Below are 21,065 nucleotides of genomic sequence, written 5' to 3' on the forward strand. Positions count from 1 at the left end.
ATATCAATTATATTTTTGATTACTAATTTTTTTAAAAATTTAGGATCAATTTAACAATAATTTTATAAAGGCAATATTCAATACAAACAAATTAAACATAATTTTTATGTCTTTTTGTTGGATTGGTTTTAAATTTTTTAAAAATTTAGCTATCAGAATATATTCGATGCAAATCGAAAAATTTTGGGACAAAATTAAAACAAAATAAAATTTAGGAATATTTTTAAAATTTTTGCTAAACTTTAAGGACAAAAAATATATTTTATCCTATTTTTTTTATAATGTTAATTCACACATAATTTTTTGTATTATGTGTTTACATGAATTTATAAAGGATAAAGTATAGTTTTGTTCTTTAAATATTCTTAACATTTTACATTCTGAATTATTAATATTTATATTTTTCCATTTAATATATTTTTTTATCAGAACATTATATATATATATATATATATATATATATATATATATTCTTATCAATTTTAATCTTAATTTTGTACTTTTTAATTTTGATAGAGTAAGTATCGTTTTTGTCCTCAACATTTGGGATAAATTTTAAAGTTATCCCTAATGGTTAAATTGTCCTATTTAAGTTTTTAATGTTTCAAAATTAACTCAATGTTGTCCTGTCGTTAGGGATCTGTTAACAGAATTGGCGGTAAGACAAAATTGAGACAATTTTAAAACGTTAGGGACTTAAATAGGACAAAAACGTTGAGGACAAAAACGATACATAAAAATAAATTTTAATTTTATCCTTCAATAATATCAATTTTTTATGGTACATAGCTTTTCAATTATTTTTTAATTACATATAAGTAAATTACACTTAATCACATTACTTTTATTCTAAATAAATTTATTTTTTATAATTTTACTCTTAAAAAATTTTACTCATCATAAAATGTTTGTAGAATGACTAGTACATAAACTTATGAAAAAATATGATACATATACAATAAAGTAATGTGATTCTAGTCATTCTACAAATATTTTATGATGAGTAAAAATCTTTAAGAATAAAATTATAAAAAAATAAATTTATTTAGAATAAAAGTAATGTGATTAAGTATAATTTATTTAGATGTGATTAAAAAATTATTGAATAACTGTGTATCGTAAAAAATTGATATTATTGAAAGATAATATTAAAAATTTATTTTTATATATTGTTTTTGTCCCTGACGTTTTCGTCCTATTTAAGTCTCTAACGTTTTAAAATTGTCTCAATTTTACCGTCCTGCCGTTGGGGATCTGTTAACAAAATTGACTGCGAAACAACATTGAGTCAATTTTGACACGTTAGGAACTTAAATAGAATAATTTAAATGTTAGGAACAACTTTATAACTTATCCCAAACGTTAAAGATAAAAACAATATTTTACTCATTTTAATATTAGAAAGATAACAATATTTTGCAATATTATTGGAGTATAATATGTTTAATTAAGACGTGTAAGATACAAATTAGATCAACAAATTTATTATTCAAAACACAAATTTGTGTGTACCTACATTTTTAAGATTTTTATAATGCACAAATATAATCTTTAAATTTAAATATGGAAAAGTCTAGGAGGCTAGTAGTTTTGTTAAATTTTGGCCAGCATGTAATCAGCAGAGAAAGGTGAGTTATTGGATGAAATCTCACACCAATCTCACACTATTAAATCATCATTGATGGCTATTTGCTGGTTATCAATCACAAAAGTTAGTGGCCCCTAACATTACTCTTTAAATATCTCACCTAAATTGATCTCTCAAATTTTCTTTTCTTTTCTGCTCTTCAACAAATATGATTGTATGATTTATTTAATAACAATTTAAAAAATAACTCCATATTAAAAAAAACTTTCTAATAACTATACATTACACATTAATAATGAAACAATTTTTTTATTTAATTTTTTCTCTCTTAAAAGCAGTATCTAAATAATGCAATTTAAAATGTATTCACAGATTAAAATTTTAGACTTAAAAATGTGGAATAGAATGGAAGTGTTTACACTTCAAGTGTTTTCTTAGTTAAGTTGTCAACCAAAAAGTAAGATAAACATGACAAAAGTTTATTTAGTAAATGAGATTAATATCAACGTACAACATCAATCTCAAGACTAAAAAAAAATCGTAATGAGTAGATAAAAAAATTTTGATTTTTAAATTTAGTAATCCTAATAGATATATAACAGATTTTTTTAAATAAATAAAATAAATATTTTAATTATGAATATATATCTTTTTAGAGTATTTTATTTTTTAATTTTATGCCTTGTCTTATTTAAATATGGTCATATCTCGTTTATCATTGTAAACGAAATAAGGTAGAAACACGTGTCAACACATCACGTTTATAAACGTGTTACGTGGGAAATAGTAAATTAAACAAAATATAGTCATACTTATCTCGTTTACAGGTATTTTAAAACATTTACACAGTAAACAAGATACGTTAGGACAAAAGTTAACAATCTATAAAAGAATCAGCAAACTATTGATATTCTTCACAAAACTCTCAATTCTTCCTTCTCTTCTGCTTTTCTTCCAATAATTTAGCAAAAATGTCCAATAGCAGTGGTTTCTTTGTTGTGATGGTATATCCCAATTGTCAGATAAAAACAGTAATAGCGGTATTATATTTGAGTGTGAGAGTCCTGCGCTATTTCGAACTTTAAGAGCAAATTTGTTGTCCGAGTTAAAGAGTATGATATTGATGCACGTAGGTGATGGGGGATTCTATTCCAATGCCCAAATCCCCTCCTTACTCAGCGGATCTAGTAGGAAAGGTTGTAATTAAGGATTGCCAATCAGCTTATTTAGGATTTCGTTCTGAGAAGCAGGTAAACGAAAAATGACCTTGTCTTGCAATGGAGCTTAGGGCCTTACAGGCTGACCTTCATCTTTCTATTTTCTTGCGTGAAAGCCATGACTTAGATTGAGATCTTTTAGGTAGGGAATAAGAGCTCGACCCATGGGGAAGTCATCTACGCTCAGCAGCGACAATTCCTGTAAAGACGGGGGGGGGGGGGGAGGGAGAGAAAAGATGTTGGTAGAGTTGGATATAGGATGCTAGCACCAATGGAAAATGGTATATTTTGGTTTCACCTGTTGTGACTCGATGGCGATGAGCATTTGCGACTAATGTATGACGTTCACGGAAAAATTATGGTTGAACAAGTGATTGAGCTTTCTGCGAAAGTTCATGATGTTGGTGGCGGTGGTTCTAGCAGCTCAAACTTTGTGTCGGATGACCCTCCTCTTGCACCATGAATGTTGCACTATGCTAGTTTAGTGCATGACACGGACATGGACATTAAGGATGAGGAATCCGATGACGAATACGTTGCCGATAGCTATGAAAGTGGTTCCTCTAACGATGATGATGACGGTGAGTTCATACTAGAGACTCTCGTTGGTGGATCAGTTCGATGCCTTTTGCCTGCTCAGTGTCCAATTCCAGAGTTATCATATGTACCCAGCTACTACCACACATCGAATTTGGATGCGATGTTTGAGGAAACTCCGTATTTGAGTATGGAGGCCGACGATTACAAACACCCACGATGGTGTGAAATTTAGGGTTGGTCACAGATTTAGGAGTAGAGAGATAGTGCTATAAGGCGTGAAGAATTACAGCATTCGGAGAAATACCGAGTATCAAGTAGTCAAGTTGGATAGGTTAAAGTACCACATACGTTGCCGGTAATTTTTTTATGGTTGTCCTTGAAGTCTTCGTGTCGCTCTCCGACAGAATCTGAGATAATGGTGAGTGTTATAGTATTTTAGTTCATTTTCTTCTTTGTCGTTGTTATTTTGGTTAATTTTAATTTGATTATATTTAAAATTATTAGGGAGATGCATAAATTTGGCAGACTATACACGTGTCTAGCCCCACCATGTCACAAAATCATCGACAGTTGGATAGCAATCTCATATATAGAATCATCTTTCCCCTCATATAGTTCAGTCCATCAGTCTCCATCCTTATTCTACAGAGTACAATGAGACAGAGCTATCACTTCAAACCGTCGTACAGGAAAGTTTGAATGGTAAAATAAAAGGCAATTTGCGTATATATATAGTGATTGGGAGGAATTGTACAACAAGGTGTCATGGTTGCTCCAAGCATTGCAGAGTTGTTGTCCTGGCACGGTATGTGACATCAGTGCAATGTCGTACTAAGTTGGCCACTTGATGGTGCGAGACTGCAGTCAGTTTGACAAGTTGTTCTGGTAATATCCTCTTTGCATTGACGTTTTCAAACATTGTAAGCCGTTTGTCTCAGTAAATTGCACACACTTGTATGACAAGTACGGTGGGGATGTTGCTAATTGCAGTTGCCCAAAAAGATAACAGTAACATCCTTCCTGTGGCATTTGCTATTGTTGAGTCTGAGAGTACAAAGTCATGATCCTTCCTCCTAACAAATTTAAGACACCTTATGACACCACATGAACAACTTCTAATTATATCTATCATAAGCAATCAAGGCTGTACTTATAGCTGATAACAGCCTATGGAAGCCTCTTAGTACGTCCATGCGTATTGCGTCAGACACATGGCACGAACTTCATGTCTAGGTTCAAATCAGTTAAGGTAAAGCGATATGTCATTAATACTGCTTACAGTCCTAGTAACGCTGGGTAGAGTAATACATGGATGCTCTTAGGTGCCCTCGTGTCTTATCTCGTTTACACTATAAACGAGATAAGACACAAATACGTATTAACGTATCACATCTATAAATACATATTATGATAAGTGCCTTATCTCATTTACAGTGTAAACAAATCATATTTTATTTACACGTAAACTAGAATTGAAAAAACACAAAATAAAAGATAAAAAAAGTAAATACTCTAAAAATTATATATATTCATAATTAAAATATTTATTTTATTTATTTAAAAAAAATATCAGATATAAGCCAATTCAGTCCTTATTTATTACTTAATTAATTAACTAGTGATCATTCATACATATTTTACAATTAATAAGATAAAAATAAAATGAGATATGGTGAATTCTACTATGTTATAGTAGTTATATAACTGTATAATTATTGTTAAAATTAAAATTATATTTATTTTTATATTTTGATATTATTTTATAAATTAATATTTTTTAAAAATATTATTTAACAAAAAAGAGTTACTTTAATTTTAATCATATTTTTAAAATATTATTATTATTACAATCACCATAACATAATCATATTAAAACTATGTATGATATAATAAATTTGAAATTATTATTAGAAGAAGATGAGTAACCCAATTAGCTTAGGGAAAATATTATATGTCCTTTAAAATTTAGCCTTCAATTAGTTTTTTAATTCAAATAATATTATTTAATTAAATTTTAATTAAAACACATTTGTTGTTTATAACATGTTGGTAATTAAAATTAATTTAAATTTTAAATACTAAAATTTCTTTAACTTCTTATATCCACTTTATAAAGTAGATAGTTATTTTATTATTTTTTATTTTCTTTGTACGTTTTCCTCTTTCTTTTTCTCGTACATTCTTTTTTTCTTCTCTCTCATATTTTTTACAAAAATTTTTATAGAAGAGTATTATTCTTCTACAGGTAAATTTATTACTTCATACTTCATACATAATATTTTATTATTATTATTATTATTATTATTATTATTATTATTATTATTATTATTATTATTATTATTAATATTATTATTATTATTATTAGATAAGTCGTACTATTTTGTTCCTATTTAACTTAAGTGACTATGCATGCTAACTCAAAACTCATTATGTCGAATGAAATTTTAATAAGATTATATCAACATTTGAATTAAACAATAAATATATTATCAGTCTATGCATTATATTCTTTTCTTCTTTTTTACTTTCCTTTTTCTTTCTTTCTTTTGTTTTTTTAATCTTTATCTCTAGAATGATTAGAGAAGACCACCAATATAAAATAATTAAACCGAATTAAAGATAAATAAATGAGCAATTACAGGTATTTGGAAGAAAAAAAAGATAACAAATAAAAATTTAATAAAGGTTTATAGTTTTCAACAAATTTTTTATTATTTATTTATTAGTTAGATTTTTTCATTACTTATTTGAACATTAATGCTTTTAAAATTATTAAAATATATATTCGTAAATTTTTTTTCAATTATAATACATCTAAAATTATTAAGTTATACAGAAAATATTTTTGTAATATATCCAAAATCATTAATCTAAAATTTAAATTTAAACATTAAAAATTAAATTAATTTTTTATATCTTATTCGATAAAAGATCATCTACTATTTTTTTAATAGTTAGATTTTTCGTTACTTATTTGAATATTAACACTTTTAAAATTATTAAAATGTATGTTCCTGAAAATTCGTTTTATTTTCAATTGTAATACATCTAAAATTATTAAGTAATACATAAAATATTTTTGAAACACATCTAAAATCATAAATCATAAATTTAAATTTAAACGTTAAATATAAAATTAATTTTTTATATCTTATTTGATAAAAACTCATCTAATATTTCTTAATTTTTTATTATTTGTTGGGTTTTCATCGTTACTTGTTTGAACATTAACGCTTTTAAAATTATTAAAATGTATGTTTATAAAAATTGGTTATTTTTTAATTATTACACATCTAAAATTATTGACTTATATACAAAATATGTTTGAAATACATCTAAAATTATAAATCTAATATTTAAATTTAAACGTTAAAAATAAAACTAATTTTTATATCTTATTCGATAAAAACGCATCTAATATTTCTTATTTTTTTATTAACGTTTTTAAAATTATTAAAATAAATAATTAAGCTAAGTTTTTTAGATTTTATTCAATAAAAGTATATCAAATATATTAGTTCAAAATATGATCTCTTTTAAGGATTTCAGATGTGTGGATTAATAATTAAAACCCTTAAAATTTATTTTTAAAATTTTAAAATTAAAATCTTTAATTTTTCTGAATTTAATTTTTAAATATATATTTAAATGATAATCCGTTAATAATTAAAAATACTAAAATTGAAATAAAAATTTTAAATTTTAAATTTTAGTTTTATTTAGTTTATATTTTAAAATGCATTTAATTTAAAAAAACATTAAATTTATTTAGAAGTATTTGTTTTAAATTTTTAAAATTATTATAATAAAAAACTGAATACAAGATCACTTTTTTTGGTGACAGAATACAAGATCCCTTTTAAAAGATATACAGTGGTACTATTATCTTCAAAATCACAAAGATAAAGATTACCGGCACAAAAAATCAACGTTAATTCAAAAAAGAAACATAAACAAGATAGTCCTCTGGTCTGATGAGTCTGATCTGATCCAAAATTTAAAATAAAAATTTAAAATAAAATAAAATAAAAATATCATCAGATAAATAAATCCGCCAAACAAATCCACCTTTCCGTTTACAACACTGCGTTTCCAAGTTCTCTCTGTCTCTCTCTGAACCAAAACGTTCACGAAAAAAAAAAAAGAAGAGAAGAAAAAAAGAAAACGAAAGGCTACTCACTCCTTCACTATCCCACTCACCCACTTCACCCCTATCACCCCGCCACCATGAATGGCGGTGGAGGCGACCCGCCGCCGCCGTCAAACGGCGGCGAGTTCCTCCTTTCTCTCATCCAACGACCCCCTCAACACCACCATCAACCTCCTCCTCTACCTCAATCGCACCACCAAAACCAGCCGCCACCTCCGCCGCAGCTGCAGCAACAACAATCTCCGGCAGCACTGGATCCCGCCGTCGCATTAATGGGTCCCACAATTCCATTTGTACCCCAGTCCCCGTGGCAATCCAACGGTCACGATCACCCCATCCCTCAGCTCCATCACCATCACCATCATCAACAACAACAGAACCATCTTCAGCTTCCTTGGCCCCACTCTCTCTCTTACCCGCAAAATCTCTTCGGGTTGACTCATAATCCGTTTGCCCCTCCTCCTGGTGTACCCCAAACTCAAACCCTAACCCCAATTCCCAACTCCAACATTGGAATCGACGATCTCAGAAGATTAGGGTTTCCAGTTGAAACGGCCGCTACTACTACAAATATAAGCAATAACAGCAACATTAGAGTTGATGCTTTTGTTCAGCAGCAGAAGCAGCAGGAGCTGAAGCTAAAGTTCGGGTCCTTGCCTAATGACGCTTTTGCTCATGAAGTTCCACCTAATGGGGCGGTGGATTCGTTGCTGTACTTGAAGCTGAACAATGGGAACTTGAACTTCCATGTTGAACCGCATAAACAAGGTCCAAAATTTTCAAATTCTGCTGGGAATTTTGATGTTGTTGAACAAGATAGGAGAGGGGTTGAGAGGGGGAATCACAACAACAACATCAATATTAATAACAATAGTTTTCATGGTGGTGGAGGGAATCTTAGGTCTGAGACTAGTAGGGCTCCACCGCCAGGGTTTGGGAACAAGCAAAGGGGAAAGGGTCATTGGGGCTCTGGGGGAGAAGGAAGGGTTCAGAGGTTGATGACGATCGAGCGATGCCTGTTGATTCTGGGGGATTGGGTGGTAGGATTGAGAGTGTGCACCCTAGGAAGGAAAATTTCAGAATGGTGTCTGGGGAAAGAAGTGGTGGCAGAGGCAATGTGGGTCGCGAGATGGGGATTCTCGAACAGCTTGATCACCCAGGGCCGCCGGCGGGGAGTAAACTTCATTCAGTGTCTGGTGCTGATGTTGAAGAATCTTTGGCGAATCTTAAAATTGGTGATGCTGATGATGATGATGGTGATGGCGATCTTGATGCTGATGCCCTTGGGGAGCAGCTAGGTGATTCCTTGTTGGTTGAGGATGAGTCTGAAGACAAGAATAACTCAAGGCAACGCCGTGCTCGGGAGAAGGTTAACACTTAAAATTTTTGATATTGTTGGTAACTATGGATTGTCATTCATTTTCAGTAACTAGTATTTGAATTGAATTTAATTCTCCTAGTGGTTTGGTTTGAGTATTTGATTTTCATTATTATAAATACTAGAACTCTTTATGGAAAGACTTAGAATCTATAATCTAGATTGGTTGTTTATTATCAATGATCAAATAACGAGGTTTTGGGCTTTTATTTGACTTTCTTAGCTTGACCCTGGATTGTTAAATTCTAAGGTCACTTACTGAATTTTTTTATCAGGATGCCAGATCATTAGATTCAAGAGGACAACGGTTATTAAGCCAGCGGCAAAGAATGTACAAAAGGCAGATGATACGTCGAAGGGACATAGATAATCTTAACGTTCCTTTTCTTGCAATATATGAGTCTCTGATTCCTCCAGAGGAAGAAAAGGTGAAGCAAAGACAATTATTAGCATTATTGGAGAAATTAGTTAATAAAGAGTGGCCAAAAGCTCAGCTTTTTATCTATGGATCATGTGCTAATTCATTTGGCGTTTCTAAAAGTGATATTGATATTTGCCTTGCAATTGAGGAAGCAAACATGGAGAAATCCGATATTCTAATGAAATTGGCAGATATTTTACAATCAGATAATCTGCAGAATGTGCAGGTGAGAAGATTGCTATGTTTTTATAGTGCTAATATTGCTATCATATCTTGGTTGTATGTATTTATTTATGTAATGATTAACTATTTTGTGATAAGCCCATGAAGAATATTGCATAATTGAGATAAAATACAACGAACTAAGCCTTTCCTCACTAAATGGGATATAATGGACATATAAAGTCAAGCTTTGTTATATATGAGGAAAATTAGGAAATTGTTATTGGAAGCTTGACATTGGGTTTTGGGTTGGTTGGAGTGAGCTTGTAAAAAATATTTTCTCAGTAGATATTTATTTTGATATATTCCACTGCCTTTCTTTCGGTTCTTCATGGGGCAATAAGAGCATATGTGTGCATAACTTACTGTAAGGGTTGGGTTTACTGGACTGCTCAACAAACATTCATTTGTTTGCAGGCTTTGACTCGGGCAAGAGTTCCTATAGTAAAACTCATGGATCCAGCGACAGGAATTTCTTGTGACATATGCATCAACAACCTCCTTGCTGTTGTAAATACAAAGCTTCTTCGGGATTATGCTCAAATAGATGCAAGATTAAGGCAGTTGGCGTTTATTATCAAACATTGGGCAAAGTCAAGAGGAGTGAATGAAACTTATCATGGAACCTTATCTAGCTATGCGTAAGTTAGCTTCTGATTTGATTTTCCTTATTTTTCTACTCCGGATCAAGTTACACAAGTTTTTACCAAGAACATTAAAATTGGTTGATACACGATCAAATGATTGATGATGAGCACTTGTTCCGTGTAGTAATTTGGGCAGTTCTAATTTCAGGTATGTCTTAATGTGCATTCATTTTTTGCAACAACGAAGGCCTGCTATCCTTCCTTGCTTACAGGTGTGTACTTCCACTTCTCATTCTTTTGCAAGTGTTTTTGATGTAAATGAAATGTCTTTCCACGGTAACCGCAGTTTAGTATTATTATTATAAAATTTACTGGGTTATAATCAGGAAGCTTTCTAAATTAAGGGTGGATACTCACCTTTATATTTTAGAAAAAATTTACTCTAGACTCCAGAGGGTCATTTCCTTAAGTTTTGGGCCTTGAGCAGAGTGAGGTAGTTCTTCTTGAAAAAGCAGTTTGCTGGGTTTTAGTTTGAGGAAAGCAGTTTAGAATACATAAACCAAGTATGCAGAATCTGAAAATGGTAAAGGAATTAATACTTCTGCAATTTAATGTGTTTTCCTGATTAATGACTGTTACCTATGAAGGAGATGGAATCGACTTACTCTGTTAATGTGGACAATGTGAATTGTGCTTACTTTGATAAAGTTGGGAGACTCGCTGATTTTGGACGCCCCAACAAGGAAACAATAGCTCAGTTAGTGTGGGGATTTTTCTATTATTGGGCTTACTGTCATGATTACGCAAATTCAGTTATATCTGTACGTACAGGAAGCATAATCAGGTAAGAGTCTGGATATCTAATTTGTTTGTCATATACTCACAGTCCCTATCTCAACAGTCCCATTTGTTATCATTGTCCCTCCTCATTTTGCTAGAAATTGGTTGTTTTCTGAATTCTAAGACAGGCGTTTATGATTAATGTGTAGTTTTCCTTATGCTCCTGATGTCGATTTCCTTTGCTTGAAGCTGCTCCTTAGTAATAAGATACTAAATTGAAACAAAAAAAAAGGAAGAAAAAAGAGACTCTGTTTCTTTCTCTTGTTTTTCTGACGAGACTTATTGGATGTCAAATTCGAGCTTAAATGACTAAAGTTTTCCACTATCATGCAATCACATATATGCTTGCATTTGTATAAGATTTAAATTAGTTTGTATATTATTATTGATGTAGTAGCTATATGATTGAATATAATCTTAAATGCCTGATGCTTGCTTTTTGGTGTGTAGTAAGCGAGAGAAGGACTGGACGAGGAGGGTTGGGAATGATCGGCATCTGATATGCATAGAGGATCCTTTTGAGATATCTCATGATCTGGGCAGAGTGGTGGATAAACGCAGTATCAAGGTTCTGAGGGAAGAGTTTGAACGTGCTGCTGATATAATGCAGTATGATCCAAATCCATGTGTTAAACTTTTTGAGCCCTATGTTCCTTCTTGATTCGTTGCTTTTGTCCAATATATAGTGATATTAGGTAGATTTATAGCTAGAGACTAGGGTGAGGAAGTAGTGGACACTCAGCTTGTAAAGGTTCTGCTTTCCATGTTTTCGTATATGACAATGGGTCATGTCATGTTCATATGTGTATTTTTCAAGGTATCTAAATATATGTCATCTAAGTGTAAAAAGCTTTTGTCCTTTTGATCGATCTTAGCTTCCAAGATATCGATCTAAATATATGCTCACAGGCGTGGTTGGGAGGACCATGAAATGCATTCTAAAATGTACTGAATTTCAAATATCTTTGCTCTCAAATATACATGCTCCAAAAATGTGTAGCGAGCCATTCACACGTGCATTTCCGAAAACATTTTTCGAAATTGAAACGAAAAAATATGTAAGATAAGTCCCACGTTCATTTCCCACCTCCCATTCACAGTACTGCTGTACTTCCAAGAAGCTCCAATTTCCCACCACCGTCAAAATTCAATGGCGGAAGAAGAAAAAGTAGAATTACAACAACTCAAACACGAAAACCAAGATCTTCCACAAGTGCTTGTTCTTGGTTCTCCAACGTGCTTACAAACCTTAAAACAACTCTACTCTCACAAATTCCGTTTTCTTATCCCAAACACTTCGTTGGACTCACTCTACCCTCTCACCGCTCCACTTTCATCCATCTCCGCCGTCATCTGCAGTGCTTCCTTCTCCATCACCGCCCCCGTCCTCCGCCTCCTCCCCTCCCTCCGACTAGTCGTCACCACCAGTGCCGGCACCGATCACATTGACCTCAATGAGTGTGGCTGCCGAGGGATACAGGTAGCTGGCGCCGGAAAACTGTTTTCCGATGAGGTGGCTGATATGGCGGTGGGGCTGCTCATCGACGTCATGAGGAGAGTCTCGGCTGCCGATAGATTCGTACGGACGATCTGTGAAGCTGCCACGTGGGATTTCCCTCTCGGTTACAAGGTTTTTTTTTTAAATGAATATAGGCTAAATGATTTTAATTTTTATAATAAATTTAATTAGGGAGTTAATTTTTTCTGCCAATATCAATTTAGATTTTAAATTCTAAATTTATTTAAAATTAGTTAGTATATTTATTCTTTTATATCCTGTGTTTTGGGGATTTTTTATTTTTATAATTTAAATAAATGTAATAATTATCGAAATAAATAATTTAAAAAATATTTACGGAAATAAATATTCCTCTAACTAAGATAATAATTTTGCATGTATCTCGTGTAAACGAGATAAGACAGGTGGATACGATTTACAATGTAAATGAGATACATGTATTTTTAAATTTTTTTAAAAATAACAAAAAGTATTAATAATATCAACTATATAAACTTTTAGCATGTAATTAATACATATTTTTTTTCTTTATGTACTAGTTACATACTAAAAATTTGAATTATTGATATTATTAATATTTTTTATTATTTTTAAATTTTTTTATAAAAATACATTTACCGTGTAAACAAGACTGCAAACAAAATATATAGGTGTTGCATCCACCAGTCTCATCTTTATTTATTTTTTATTCTGTTCCGTGTTTTAGGAATCTATTTCTTTATTAAAATTAAAAAATATGCTCAAACTTATAAATGCATTAAGATTAAGGATAAGGATTCTTCCATTCTTTCCGTTAATCCTTTCAATTTTTTATACATTGTTTGGATATTTAAAAAATGTTCTATTAGAACATGTGTTCATTTGCAAGCTTCACTTTGAAAGCAATAACGCATTGATGATTTCAGATATCAGGAAAGAGGATTGGCATAGTTGGACTCGGAAGCATTGGCATGGAAGTTGCTAAGAGACTCGAATGTTTTGGTTGCACCATCTTATACCACTCAAAGCATAAAAAATCTGCAGTTTCATACCCTTTCTATAACAGTGTTATTGACCTTGCTGCTACTAGCAATGCACTTGTTCTCTGTTGTGCACTGAATGAGGAAACAAGGCACATAGTAAACAGAGAAGTGATGTTGGCATTGGGAAAAGAAGGGTTCATTGTGAATGTTGGGAGAGGATCTCTTATTGATGAGAAGCAATTGGTGAAGTTTTTGATGGATGGTGAAATTGGTGGTGCTGCTTTGGATGTGTTTGAAGATGAACCTAATGTTCCTAAAGAGCTACTCAGTATGGATAATGTGGTTTTGACTCCACATTGTGCTGCTTTTACTTCTGAATGTATAATCAAATTGTGTGAACTTGTGGCTGGGAATATAGAAGCCTCGTTATCAGATAAGCCCTTAATTACTCAGGTGAAATGGTGAATGTTGGTTGAAGTGAAATGTTACAAATTTGTCTTATCCCCTGCAATGATTCTTGTATATCAGAAAGTTGTGAAGTTTTGAACTCACCCTCACACACAAGATTATGTTGTTCATAGATTATCCATAACGAATATTGATTCGAAGTCGAAGAAAATCATTCACGAAAGATGGTATGGATTTCTATTATATCTCTTAATCCGAAATTAATTTATCGTAGATTTGAGTTTTATTTAAAGGTTTGTTATTGTTGACAAAATTAATAACTCAACTTTAAGATAAATTTGTCAAATGAATCGATTAATTAAATATTTATAATTTTTTTTGTTACTAATTAATAACATGATCTTTCATATGTCTTTTTGTTGTCACAATGAAAAACTTTAAATTTTTCTACAATTAATGTGTAGGATATCATTACTCGGAGTACTTGTACAGCATCTTAAAAGGTGCAGTTGCGTTCATATAAAATTTAATAAATAGAAATTGTTAAATAATTAAATTGATTTAACTAAATTTTTATTTAATAATTTTAAGAGATAAATATTGAATTGGTATCTAAAAGATTTTAGCATTGATAAATGCTATTTGTTTTTTGTTATTGACAAAATAGTCACTTAAAAAATTTAAAATTTGATAAAATAGCCAATTGTAAAAAGATGATGTCACAATGAATGAAAAATATTGATGTGGTCGGTGGAAAAGAGTGCTGCCATAGTGGAGGAAACACGAAAGGGACGCAACGACGTGTTGAAGAAGAAAAAATAGCAAACATGAAAAAGTGGAGAGGTACTGCCATAGCAGAAGAAAACCCAAAAGGAGACGTACCGGCGTGTTAAAGAAAAAGAAGCAGCGAACATAAATAATGCAGCGAGATGCAGTGGAATGCCAAGTGAACACAAAAGAAGACGTAGCAGCGTGTTGAGGAGGAAGAAGCGGCGCGGCGTGTTGAGGAGGAAGTAGCGGCAAACATGAATAATGCGGCGAGGTGCAGTGGCATGCCATGATGGTCTTCAGCTGCCATGGCGAAAGGAGATACAACGGCGTATTGAAGAAGAAGAAACAGTGAACACAAAATAAAAAGGTGGCCAGAAACCTTGTCGAAGCTTTCTGCCATCAGCATTTTCTGTGACGTCATCTTTTCACCGTTGGACGATTTTGTCAAATTTTAAAATTTTTCAAGAATTATTTTGTCAATCACAAATTTGATATTTACTATTTCACTTGAAAAATGCTATTTAATTTAATTTTCATATTGAAACGCCATCGTTTACTGTTGAGAGAAAAAAAAAAAAAAACGGGTACAAAATTCTCAATATAAAAAAAAAACCGAAAAACCCTAATCAATCAGTAAACCCCTTCCCATAAATCCGTAAACCAGTTCCATTTCTTTTCCCAGTCCCCACTTCTCTCCATCCGCCGCCGAGCTCTGCCGCCGCGGTCGTCTTCCCATCCCTTCTTATTTTCGTCGCCGTTGCCTTCACGTCGTGCTCGCATCCACCCGTCGCGATCCTCTTCCAGTTCCGGCCGTCGCGGGTATTTTTATCCTTCCGCCCGTCTCGTTCTAGTACCGTCGTGCTCGCCTTCCAGTTTCTGGTAGGTGTAGTCGTCTCCTCTTTGATTCTTGCTGTGTTTTTCACTTTTTGTTGATGGTATCTGTTGCGGTGGTTGCTGGTTTCTGTGTTGTGGTTGTTGTGTTGCAGTTTCTGGTTGCTGTATTTTTTTTCGGGGTTTATAAAAATCTTTTGCGATTTCCTAGTTCTTCTTGCTGCAGGTTGCTGTGTTGCTTTTGCTATTTGTTAATTTGTTAAGTTGTTAGTCGCTTAATTGCTATTGTGTTAGGTGTTATTAAATTTTTTGCAATGTTGTTGTTGACTTATTGTTCATTGCTGCTGCCTAGTTTTTCTTGCCATTAGGTTATTTGTTCTTGTTATTGGTTTTCTAGGTGTTGGTCATTGGATTAATTAGTGTACTTTTAAGATTTACTTTAGAATATAATTATGTTTTTGTGTGTTTATTTATAATTCGATTATTTTGGTTGAACCATCGAACCAGTTAACTAGTACCCGTGGCCATGGCGATGAGGGCGGCAGCGTTGGCAGCTCCCGGAGGTTTGCGGCGGCTCTTCTGCACAAACACGACGAAGCCATCTTTGAGCTTCCCCTTCATTCCGCCTCCACAGGCGGGGGCGCAGCCAGCTCGGCCTATGGCGGAACCCAACACCAACCTCTTCGTCTCTGGTCTGTTTCCCTCTTTACCTTCTCAATTTTTTTCCTCCTGAAGTTTTATGTTTTCTGTAATTTCCATTGAGTATTAATGAAACCCTCATGATTTTTGGAAAACTTGGTTTGTTGATGTAACTGCAGTAGAAAATAGAAAGTGATGTTTAAAGTTTTGGTTCTCTGTTGTTTTGGTATCCTCATCTGTTTTTGTCGTGTTTGAAGTTTGGATCTACCATGGTTCTTAAGGTTTCATATATAGATTATATGTTAGACTGCATTTGACTTGTTATTTGTGATTGTTTTGTGTTTGGATATGAATATGATTTGGGTTTAGCTCTTGTTAAGGAGTTAAATATAGAAAGTTTTTGTGGGAAGACTAAAACTTCAAATTTATAAAGCATGTATTGTATGAAAAAAAGTTTAAAAACATTAAAACTTTCTAAATGTGTTACCTTAGCAAGTGCCTTTAGCTAAACCCATATGCATATATGATATTATGGTTTGTTAGCTAAATCGAACATGTTAGGTGTTGATTAGTGACACGAAGTTGGTGCGTTGCTAACTAGTTAATTGGGTTTTTGAAGTAAAGCGATTGTCTAATGTCTAGTTAATTGGTTTGGAGAAAAGGGGAAGATCTTCTAGTCTGAAACGCTTCATGCTTGATTAAAACTTCAGTCAATGCTAATGAGTGTTGTGTAATGTTAACATGACCCTATCCTTCACCTGTTTGAACGTGTTCCCATTCCAATAAAGAAAGTTTTTTAAAAGAAGCTTGTTGTGTTTCCTCTTGTTTCTTTCATTGATGCTGCTAACAAAAGTAGCTAGAGGTTGTCCCGTATTTCAAATGTTGGACAACATGGCCCCTCCTCAATATTTTCTAAGGATTTGGACAAATTAATTGGTAAGATATGTGAATAATTCAAATTTGTTCCTGATAAAAATATAAATATGACAAGATAGTCCAGCACAAACACTGAGGAGGGATTACTTTGTCCTATGTTTTTTACTTATTTTTTACTTATTGTTGTGCTTTTTCTTATTTTTGTTTATTCAAGAAAATTAGAGACATTTAAGATTTCTGGAAAATCATATTCATCAAACTTATCACTAAATTGGATAGAAATATAGAATCATATCATATTTACTAAATAACCGGAAGTAGAGAATGCATCTCATAAAAGCAGGGAAGACAGAGGTAGAACATGGACATGAAGAGGGAATAGGAAGAGATGGTTATTTTGAGTGGTAGAGTGTGTATATCTAATTAGGAAAAAAATAGAAGTTTTCCAAAATAGAAATTAAAATCATAAATATGCCTTTTTTTTTTGAAAAAAGGGATTTCCTGCTTTATTTCCGTGACCAGCTGCCATGGAGAATGGCGGCTGCGATGTGAAATCTACAGTGCTATGGGATTCTCATCACACACTGTAAAATCTGCCACACTATAGCGCCATAATACTGCCATAGCTACTATTTGACAACACTGTTCACTCAAAACTTGGATGTGTATCTTTACCAACCGACAAAAGACCGGTTTTATAAAATAAGCATATCCTTAAGAAAGAAGCATCTGGGCATTAGAATGAACTGATTGATATGGCTATAAATTATTAGATGATGCCAAAAATGAATATACAAAAAGTGCAATAGATGTCACAATTGTATTTTGCAGTTTCTAACTTTATTTCTGTAACAGAAAATTTTTGTCCATTGCACTACTAAGATTTGGCTATCTTTCCAAGTAATACACCATCGGTTTGATTTAAATTTCGTCACATGGACTGTTTTGTTGACCAAGTTATTTTTATGTTTGCCAAAACTTTCAGGGCTTAGCAAACGTACTACTTCAGAGAAGTTGAGAGACGAATTTGCAAAGTTTGGTGAAGTTGTTCACGGTTTCTTCTCCTTCTCTGAAAATTTGAACATTTAAGTTTATCAATTTCAACTATGGTTTTTTGTAGAGTTATATGTATGCTTCGGAATCTACTAGAAAACCATAACTTTCTCCCTTTTTCTGCTTTCAGCAAGGGTGGTAACTGACCGAGTATCAGGTTACTCTAAGGGGTTTGGTTTTGTGAAGTATGCCACTCTAGAAGATGCTGCAAAGGGCATCGAGGGCATGGATGGCAAGGTAAGCTGAATTAAACTCGATGCTTACTCCATGATCATGAGCCATATGACAAAGTTGATTTCTTGGTAGAGATTATTGTCTCAGATTTTTATCTGCATGTATGTGTATTTTAACTTGACAAGACACAATTTATAACTAATGATACTAATGCTTTAATAATATACAATAAACTTAAATGTTTCTTGTTTTTGCAAACACATTTCTTTTGAACTACCTCATTTCTACTGTTTATACACAGGTTTCCTGAAAATTGGTTTTAAAGTTTCCTTCCTATATACCCTGTAGTTATTTTCTGGATTGCAATGCCTGTATGAATATTCATAAGCTGTAGATTATGCACGGATTGCCAAGCTCATGTACGTATTTTATAGTTTGACATTTCAACTACAAATAATAGAATATGAATCTTGATCGACATTTAGATTTCTGATTTAAGAAACTTGTCATGATTGAGTTCATCCTATAAAACATAAGAAGCATGGACACACCATTGAGTTGCCCCGTCAAAGTTGGTGTTTCATTGGTTATAACATATTTGATGGATTTGTGCTTTTCGACAACGTTTCTGGTTCTGCAGTGCTTGCCTTATGCTATTGCTTTCAGCCACAGTTTTGTGGCTTATTTGAATAACCCTGACTGATATGTTTTCTGATGCAAAACAGTTTTTGGATGGCTGGGTTATCTTCGCTGAGTACGCAAGGCCAAGACCTCCGCCGGGACAACCTGAAAACAATATGCCACCTCAATATGGGCGGCAGTGATATCAGTTATAAGATTCTTGTGCCCGGTTGAATTGGTTCAGTATAAGTTGTTGCGAATGCAAAAAGCACAGAAGTATTATTTATGAGGGCAGGGACACGTGGGTGTTCTTTTTAATTACCTATAAAAGTTTTAGATTATTGTAATGGGAGATTCACCTTCCAGGACATTGTTATAATGCAATGGTTCTCTTCCAACAGTACTGAAAACATTATGATTCATGTGGTTATGATTGATCTGAAGTAACATGGCTTTAGTTACAGGGTGTTGGTGCTGATGTTTCGAGTTATTTGGATGCGCACAAGATATAACGGTGGTGATGGTAAAGTATAAGCATGCGATTGCAGTGTTTTGCAGTGACATAAATATTTGAAGATTTATACTTCGGACAGATTAGTGTTTAAAGAAAAAAAAATACTAATAAATTAATTTGTCCATATTTATTATTTTGGAGGATTTTTATTGGTATTTTTTTAATAGACTAATCTGTCTGAAATATAAATTTTCAAATATTTATGTCACTTTATTTTATTTTGTATGCTATTTTATGTTTTGAATCTTAGAAGGTAAAAATTAATAATCATTGCGATTTGTATTATATTGTAACAATTTGAATATCTAATTCTTTCTTCGGTTAATTCAATTTTGAAAAAAATAATAATTTAAAAATTATTAATTATATATTTTAAAAGTTGGATTTGTTATATTTTGATTTTGGAAAAAATGAATAATTAAAAATTTTAAATTATAAAATATTAAAATTTGAATGAGATAAAATCGATTTAATTTAATCATTTTAATCTGTAGATTAAAAGATAAATTTAAACCCTTACAAAATCGCAATCACTTGAATTAGATTGGATTAAATAATAAAATCAAATTAGTACCAAATGGAAATTAAATTGAAAAATAAAATCAAACACAACTTTTGTTTTTATATATAATTGGTGTAAAGTAATAAATAGTGTTCTGTTCTCTAAATTATAATAGGATTTATATTTCAACAATGAAAAAATCTCTACTAAAAGATCGTCACTCCTTTCTTTTCTTTTCTTTTTTTCTTGAAATTTTAATAAAAATGGTTCAAATTAATGATACTTGAAGAGAATTGGCGTTAGTTAAGTGGAAAGTGATTCACACTCTTAAAAAGTTAGGTGCATTGGAGGGTGAGTAATGCTGTGGTTAGGAACACAGTCCTTCTATTCAAGTGGTGGTGGCGTTTCTCAAAAGAGGAGTGTCCATTATAGAAGAAGATTGTATGTTCTTATCATAACTTGAATCCTAATGTGATGTTATCATCTCAAACACTGCCTAGTCAAGGGGGTTTATATTGCAGTTCAAAGATCGTAATGTGAGAAATAAGATGATTGTTGGATAATGTGAGAAATAAGATGATTGTTGGATTGTTTGGGTGATGGAAGGAGGACCCGGTTCTGGGAAGACATTTGACTACAAAGTGGTTATTTAAAGTCGAGTTTTTTGAGGCTTTTTTCTGTTTCAAACCAAAGAAGATCTTTTATAGGAGACTGTGGGTTTTGAAACGGGTTAGAGTGAATTTGAAATTTTCAGTAGAGGAGATAATTATTTCAGTGGAAGTTGTTATTAGTGGATCAATTGTATGAGACCTTACGGCCTATAAAGAACTAAAGATAGCATGTGATATCCAAGATAGAGTTATTTGGAAGTTTGACAAAGAAAGTATTTTTCCAACTAACTCCTTTGTGCAGGCCAGGTAATGCGGTCAGAAACACTTTCGGAGGACATATCCAGTTATGATTTCACCAAAACATTATGGAAAGGTGTGGTGTGATTGGCTATCTGACTTTGGGAGGCTGTGGTCTATTCCGGATTCACTGAAAGAACATTTTGAGAGTTGGACAGACATTGCTAATAGGAAAGAGGAGCGTAACAAGTGGCTCATATGTTTCTTTGGAGTAATTTGAAATGTGTGGCTAGAAAGGAATGAGCGGATCTTTAATAACAAAAATTCGGAATAAAAGAGATATTTCACAAATCCTTGACCAGTTATAGAGAATAGTGTAACTTGGATTTCTTTTATTGTTGATG

General features: G+C 32.4%; 3 protein-coding genes across 4 annotated transcripts; all 3 read left to right on the forward strand.

The window, feature by feature from the left end:
- The first annotated feature begins 7,426 nt into the window (after window positions 1-7,426).
- On the forward strand, window positions 7,427-11,792 carry LOC112754328 (UTP:RNA uridylyltransferase 1-like). The gene is given in 7 exon segments (XM_072221516.1): window positions 7,427-8,526; window positions 8,529-8,864; window positions 9,149-9,520; window positions 9,934-10,157; window positions 10,312-10,375; window positions 10,751-10,947; window positions 11,394-11,792. Coding segments are annotated over 7 exon segments (2,358 nt in total). The 5' UTR covers window positions 7,427-7,572; the 3' UTR covers window positions 11,605-11,792.
- A 6-nt stretch (window positions 11,793-11,798) lies between these two features.
- Window positions 11,799-14,075, forward strand: LOC112754317 (glyoxylate/hydroxypyruvate reductase HPR3). Its single transcript, XM_025801932.3, has 2 exons — window positions 11,799-12,573; window positions 13,368-14,075. The coding sequence occupies exons 1-2, from the start codon at window positions 12,094-12,096 to the stop codon at window positions 13,887-13,889; spliced, it is 1,002 nt and encodes a 333-aa protein (XP_025657717.1). The 5' UTR covers window positions 11,799-12,093; the 3' UTR covers window positions 13,890-14,075.
- Window positions 14,076-15,154: 1,079 nt separating this feature from the next.
- LOC112754335 (organelle RRM domain-containing protein 2, mitochondrial) lies at window positions 15,155-19,258 on the forward strand. Of its 2 annotated transcripts, none has more exons than XM_025801953.2 (5): window positions 15,155-15,482; window positions 15,942-16,126; window positions 17,935-18,003; window positions 18,133-18,239; window positions 18,902-19,258. In XM_025801953.2, exons 2-5 carry the CDS (start codon window positions 15,961-15,963, stop codon window positions 18,998-19,000), a joined length of 441 nt encoding a protein of 146 aa, XP_025657738.1. In that variant the 5' UTR covers window positions 15,155-15,482; window positions 15,942-15,960; the 3' UTR covers window positions 19,001-19,258. The 2 variants fall into 2 exon arrangements, with proteins under 2 accessions (XP_025657738.1, XP_025657739.1); XM_025801954.3 differs by having other exon boundaries at window positions 15,218-15,422.
- Window positions 19,259-21,065: the final 1,807 nt, after the last annotated feature.

This window comes from Arachis hypogaea, chromosome 2 (genome assembly GCF_003086295.3).
Source record: "Arachis hypogaea cultivar Tifrunner chromosome 2, arahy.Tifrunner.gnm2.J5K5, whole genome shotgun sequence".
Taxonomy (NCBI): domain Eukaryota; kingdom Viridiplantae; phylum Streptophyta; class Magnoliopsida; order Fabales; family Fabaceae; genus Arachis; species Arachis hypogaea.

What these genes read in the sequence shown, in the direction of transcription:
- LOC112754317 (XM_025801932.3), top strand. Translation starts at nt 12,094, where the DNA reads ATGGCGGAAGAAGAAAAAGTAGAATTACAACAACTCAAACACGAAAAC. An exon ending in ATTTCCCTCTCGGTTACAAG is followed by an intron (nt 12,574 to 13,367) that starts GTTTTTTTTTTA and finishes TGATGATTTCAG; the next exon opens with ATATCAGGAAAGAGGATTGG.
- LOC112754335 (XM_025801953.2), top strand. Translation starts at nt 15,961, where the DNA reads ATGGCGATGAGGGCGGCAGCGTTGGCAGCTCCCGGAGGTTTGCGGCGG. An exon ending in CACCAACCTCTTCGTCTCTG is followed by an intron (nt 16,127 to 17,934) that starts GTCTGTTTCCCT and finishes CAAAACTTTCAG; the next exon opens with GGCTTAGCAAACGTACTACT. An exon ending in TCGAGGGCATGGATGGCAAG is followed by an intron (nt 18,240 to 18,901) that starts GTAAGCTGAATT and finishes GATGCAAAACAG; the next exon opens with TTTTTGGATGGCTGGGTTAT.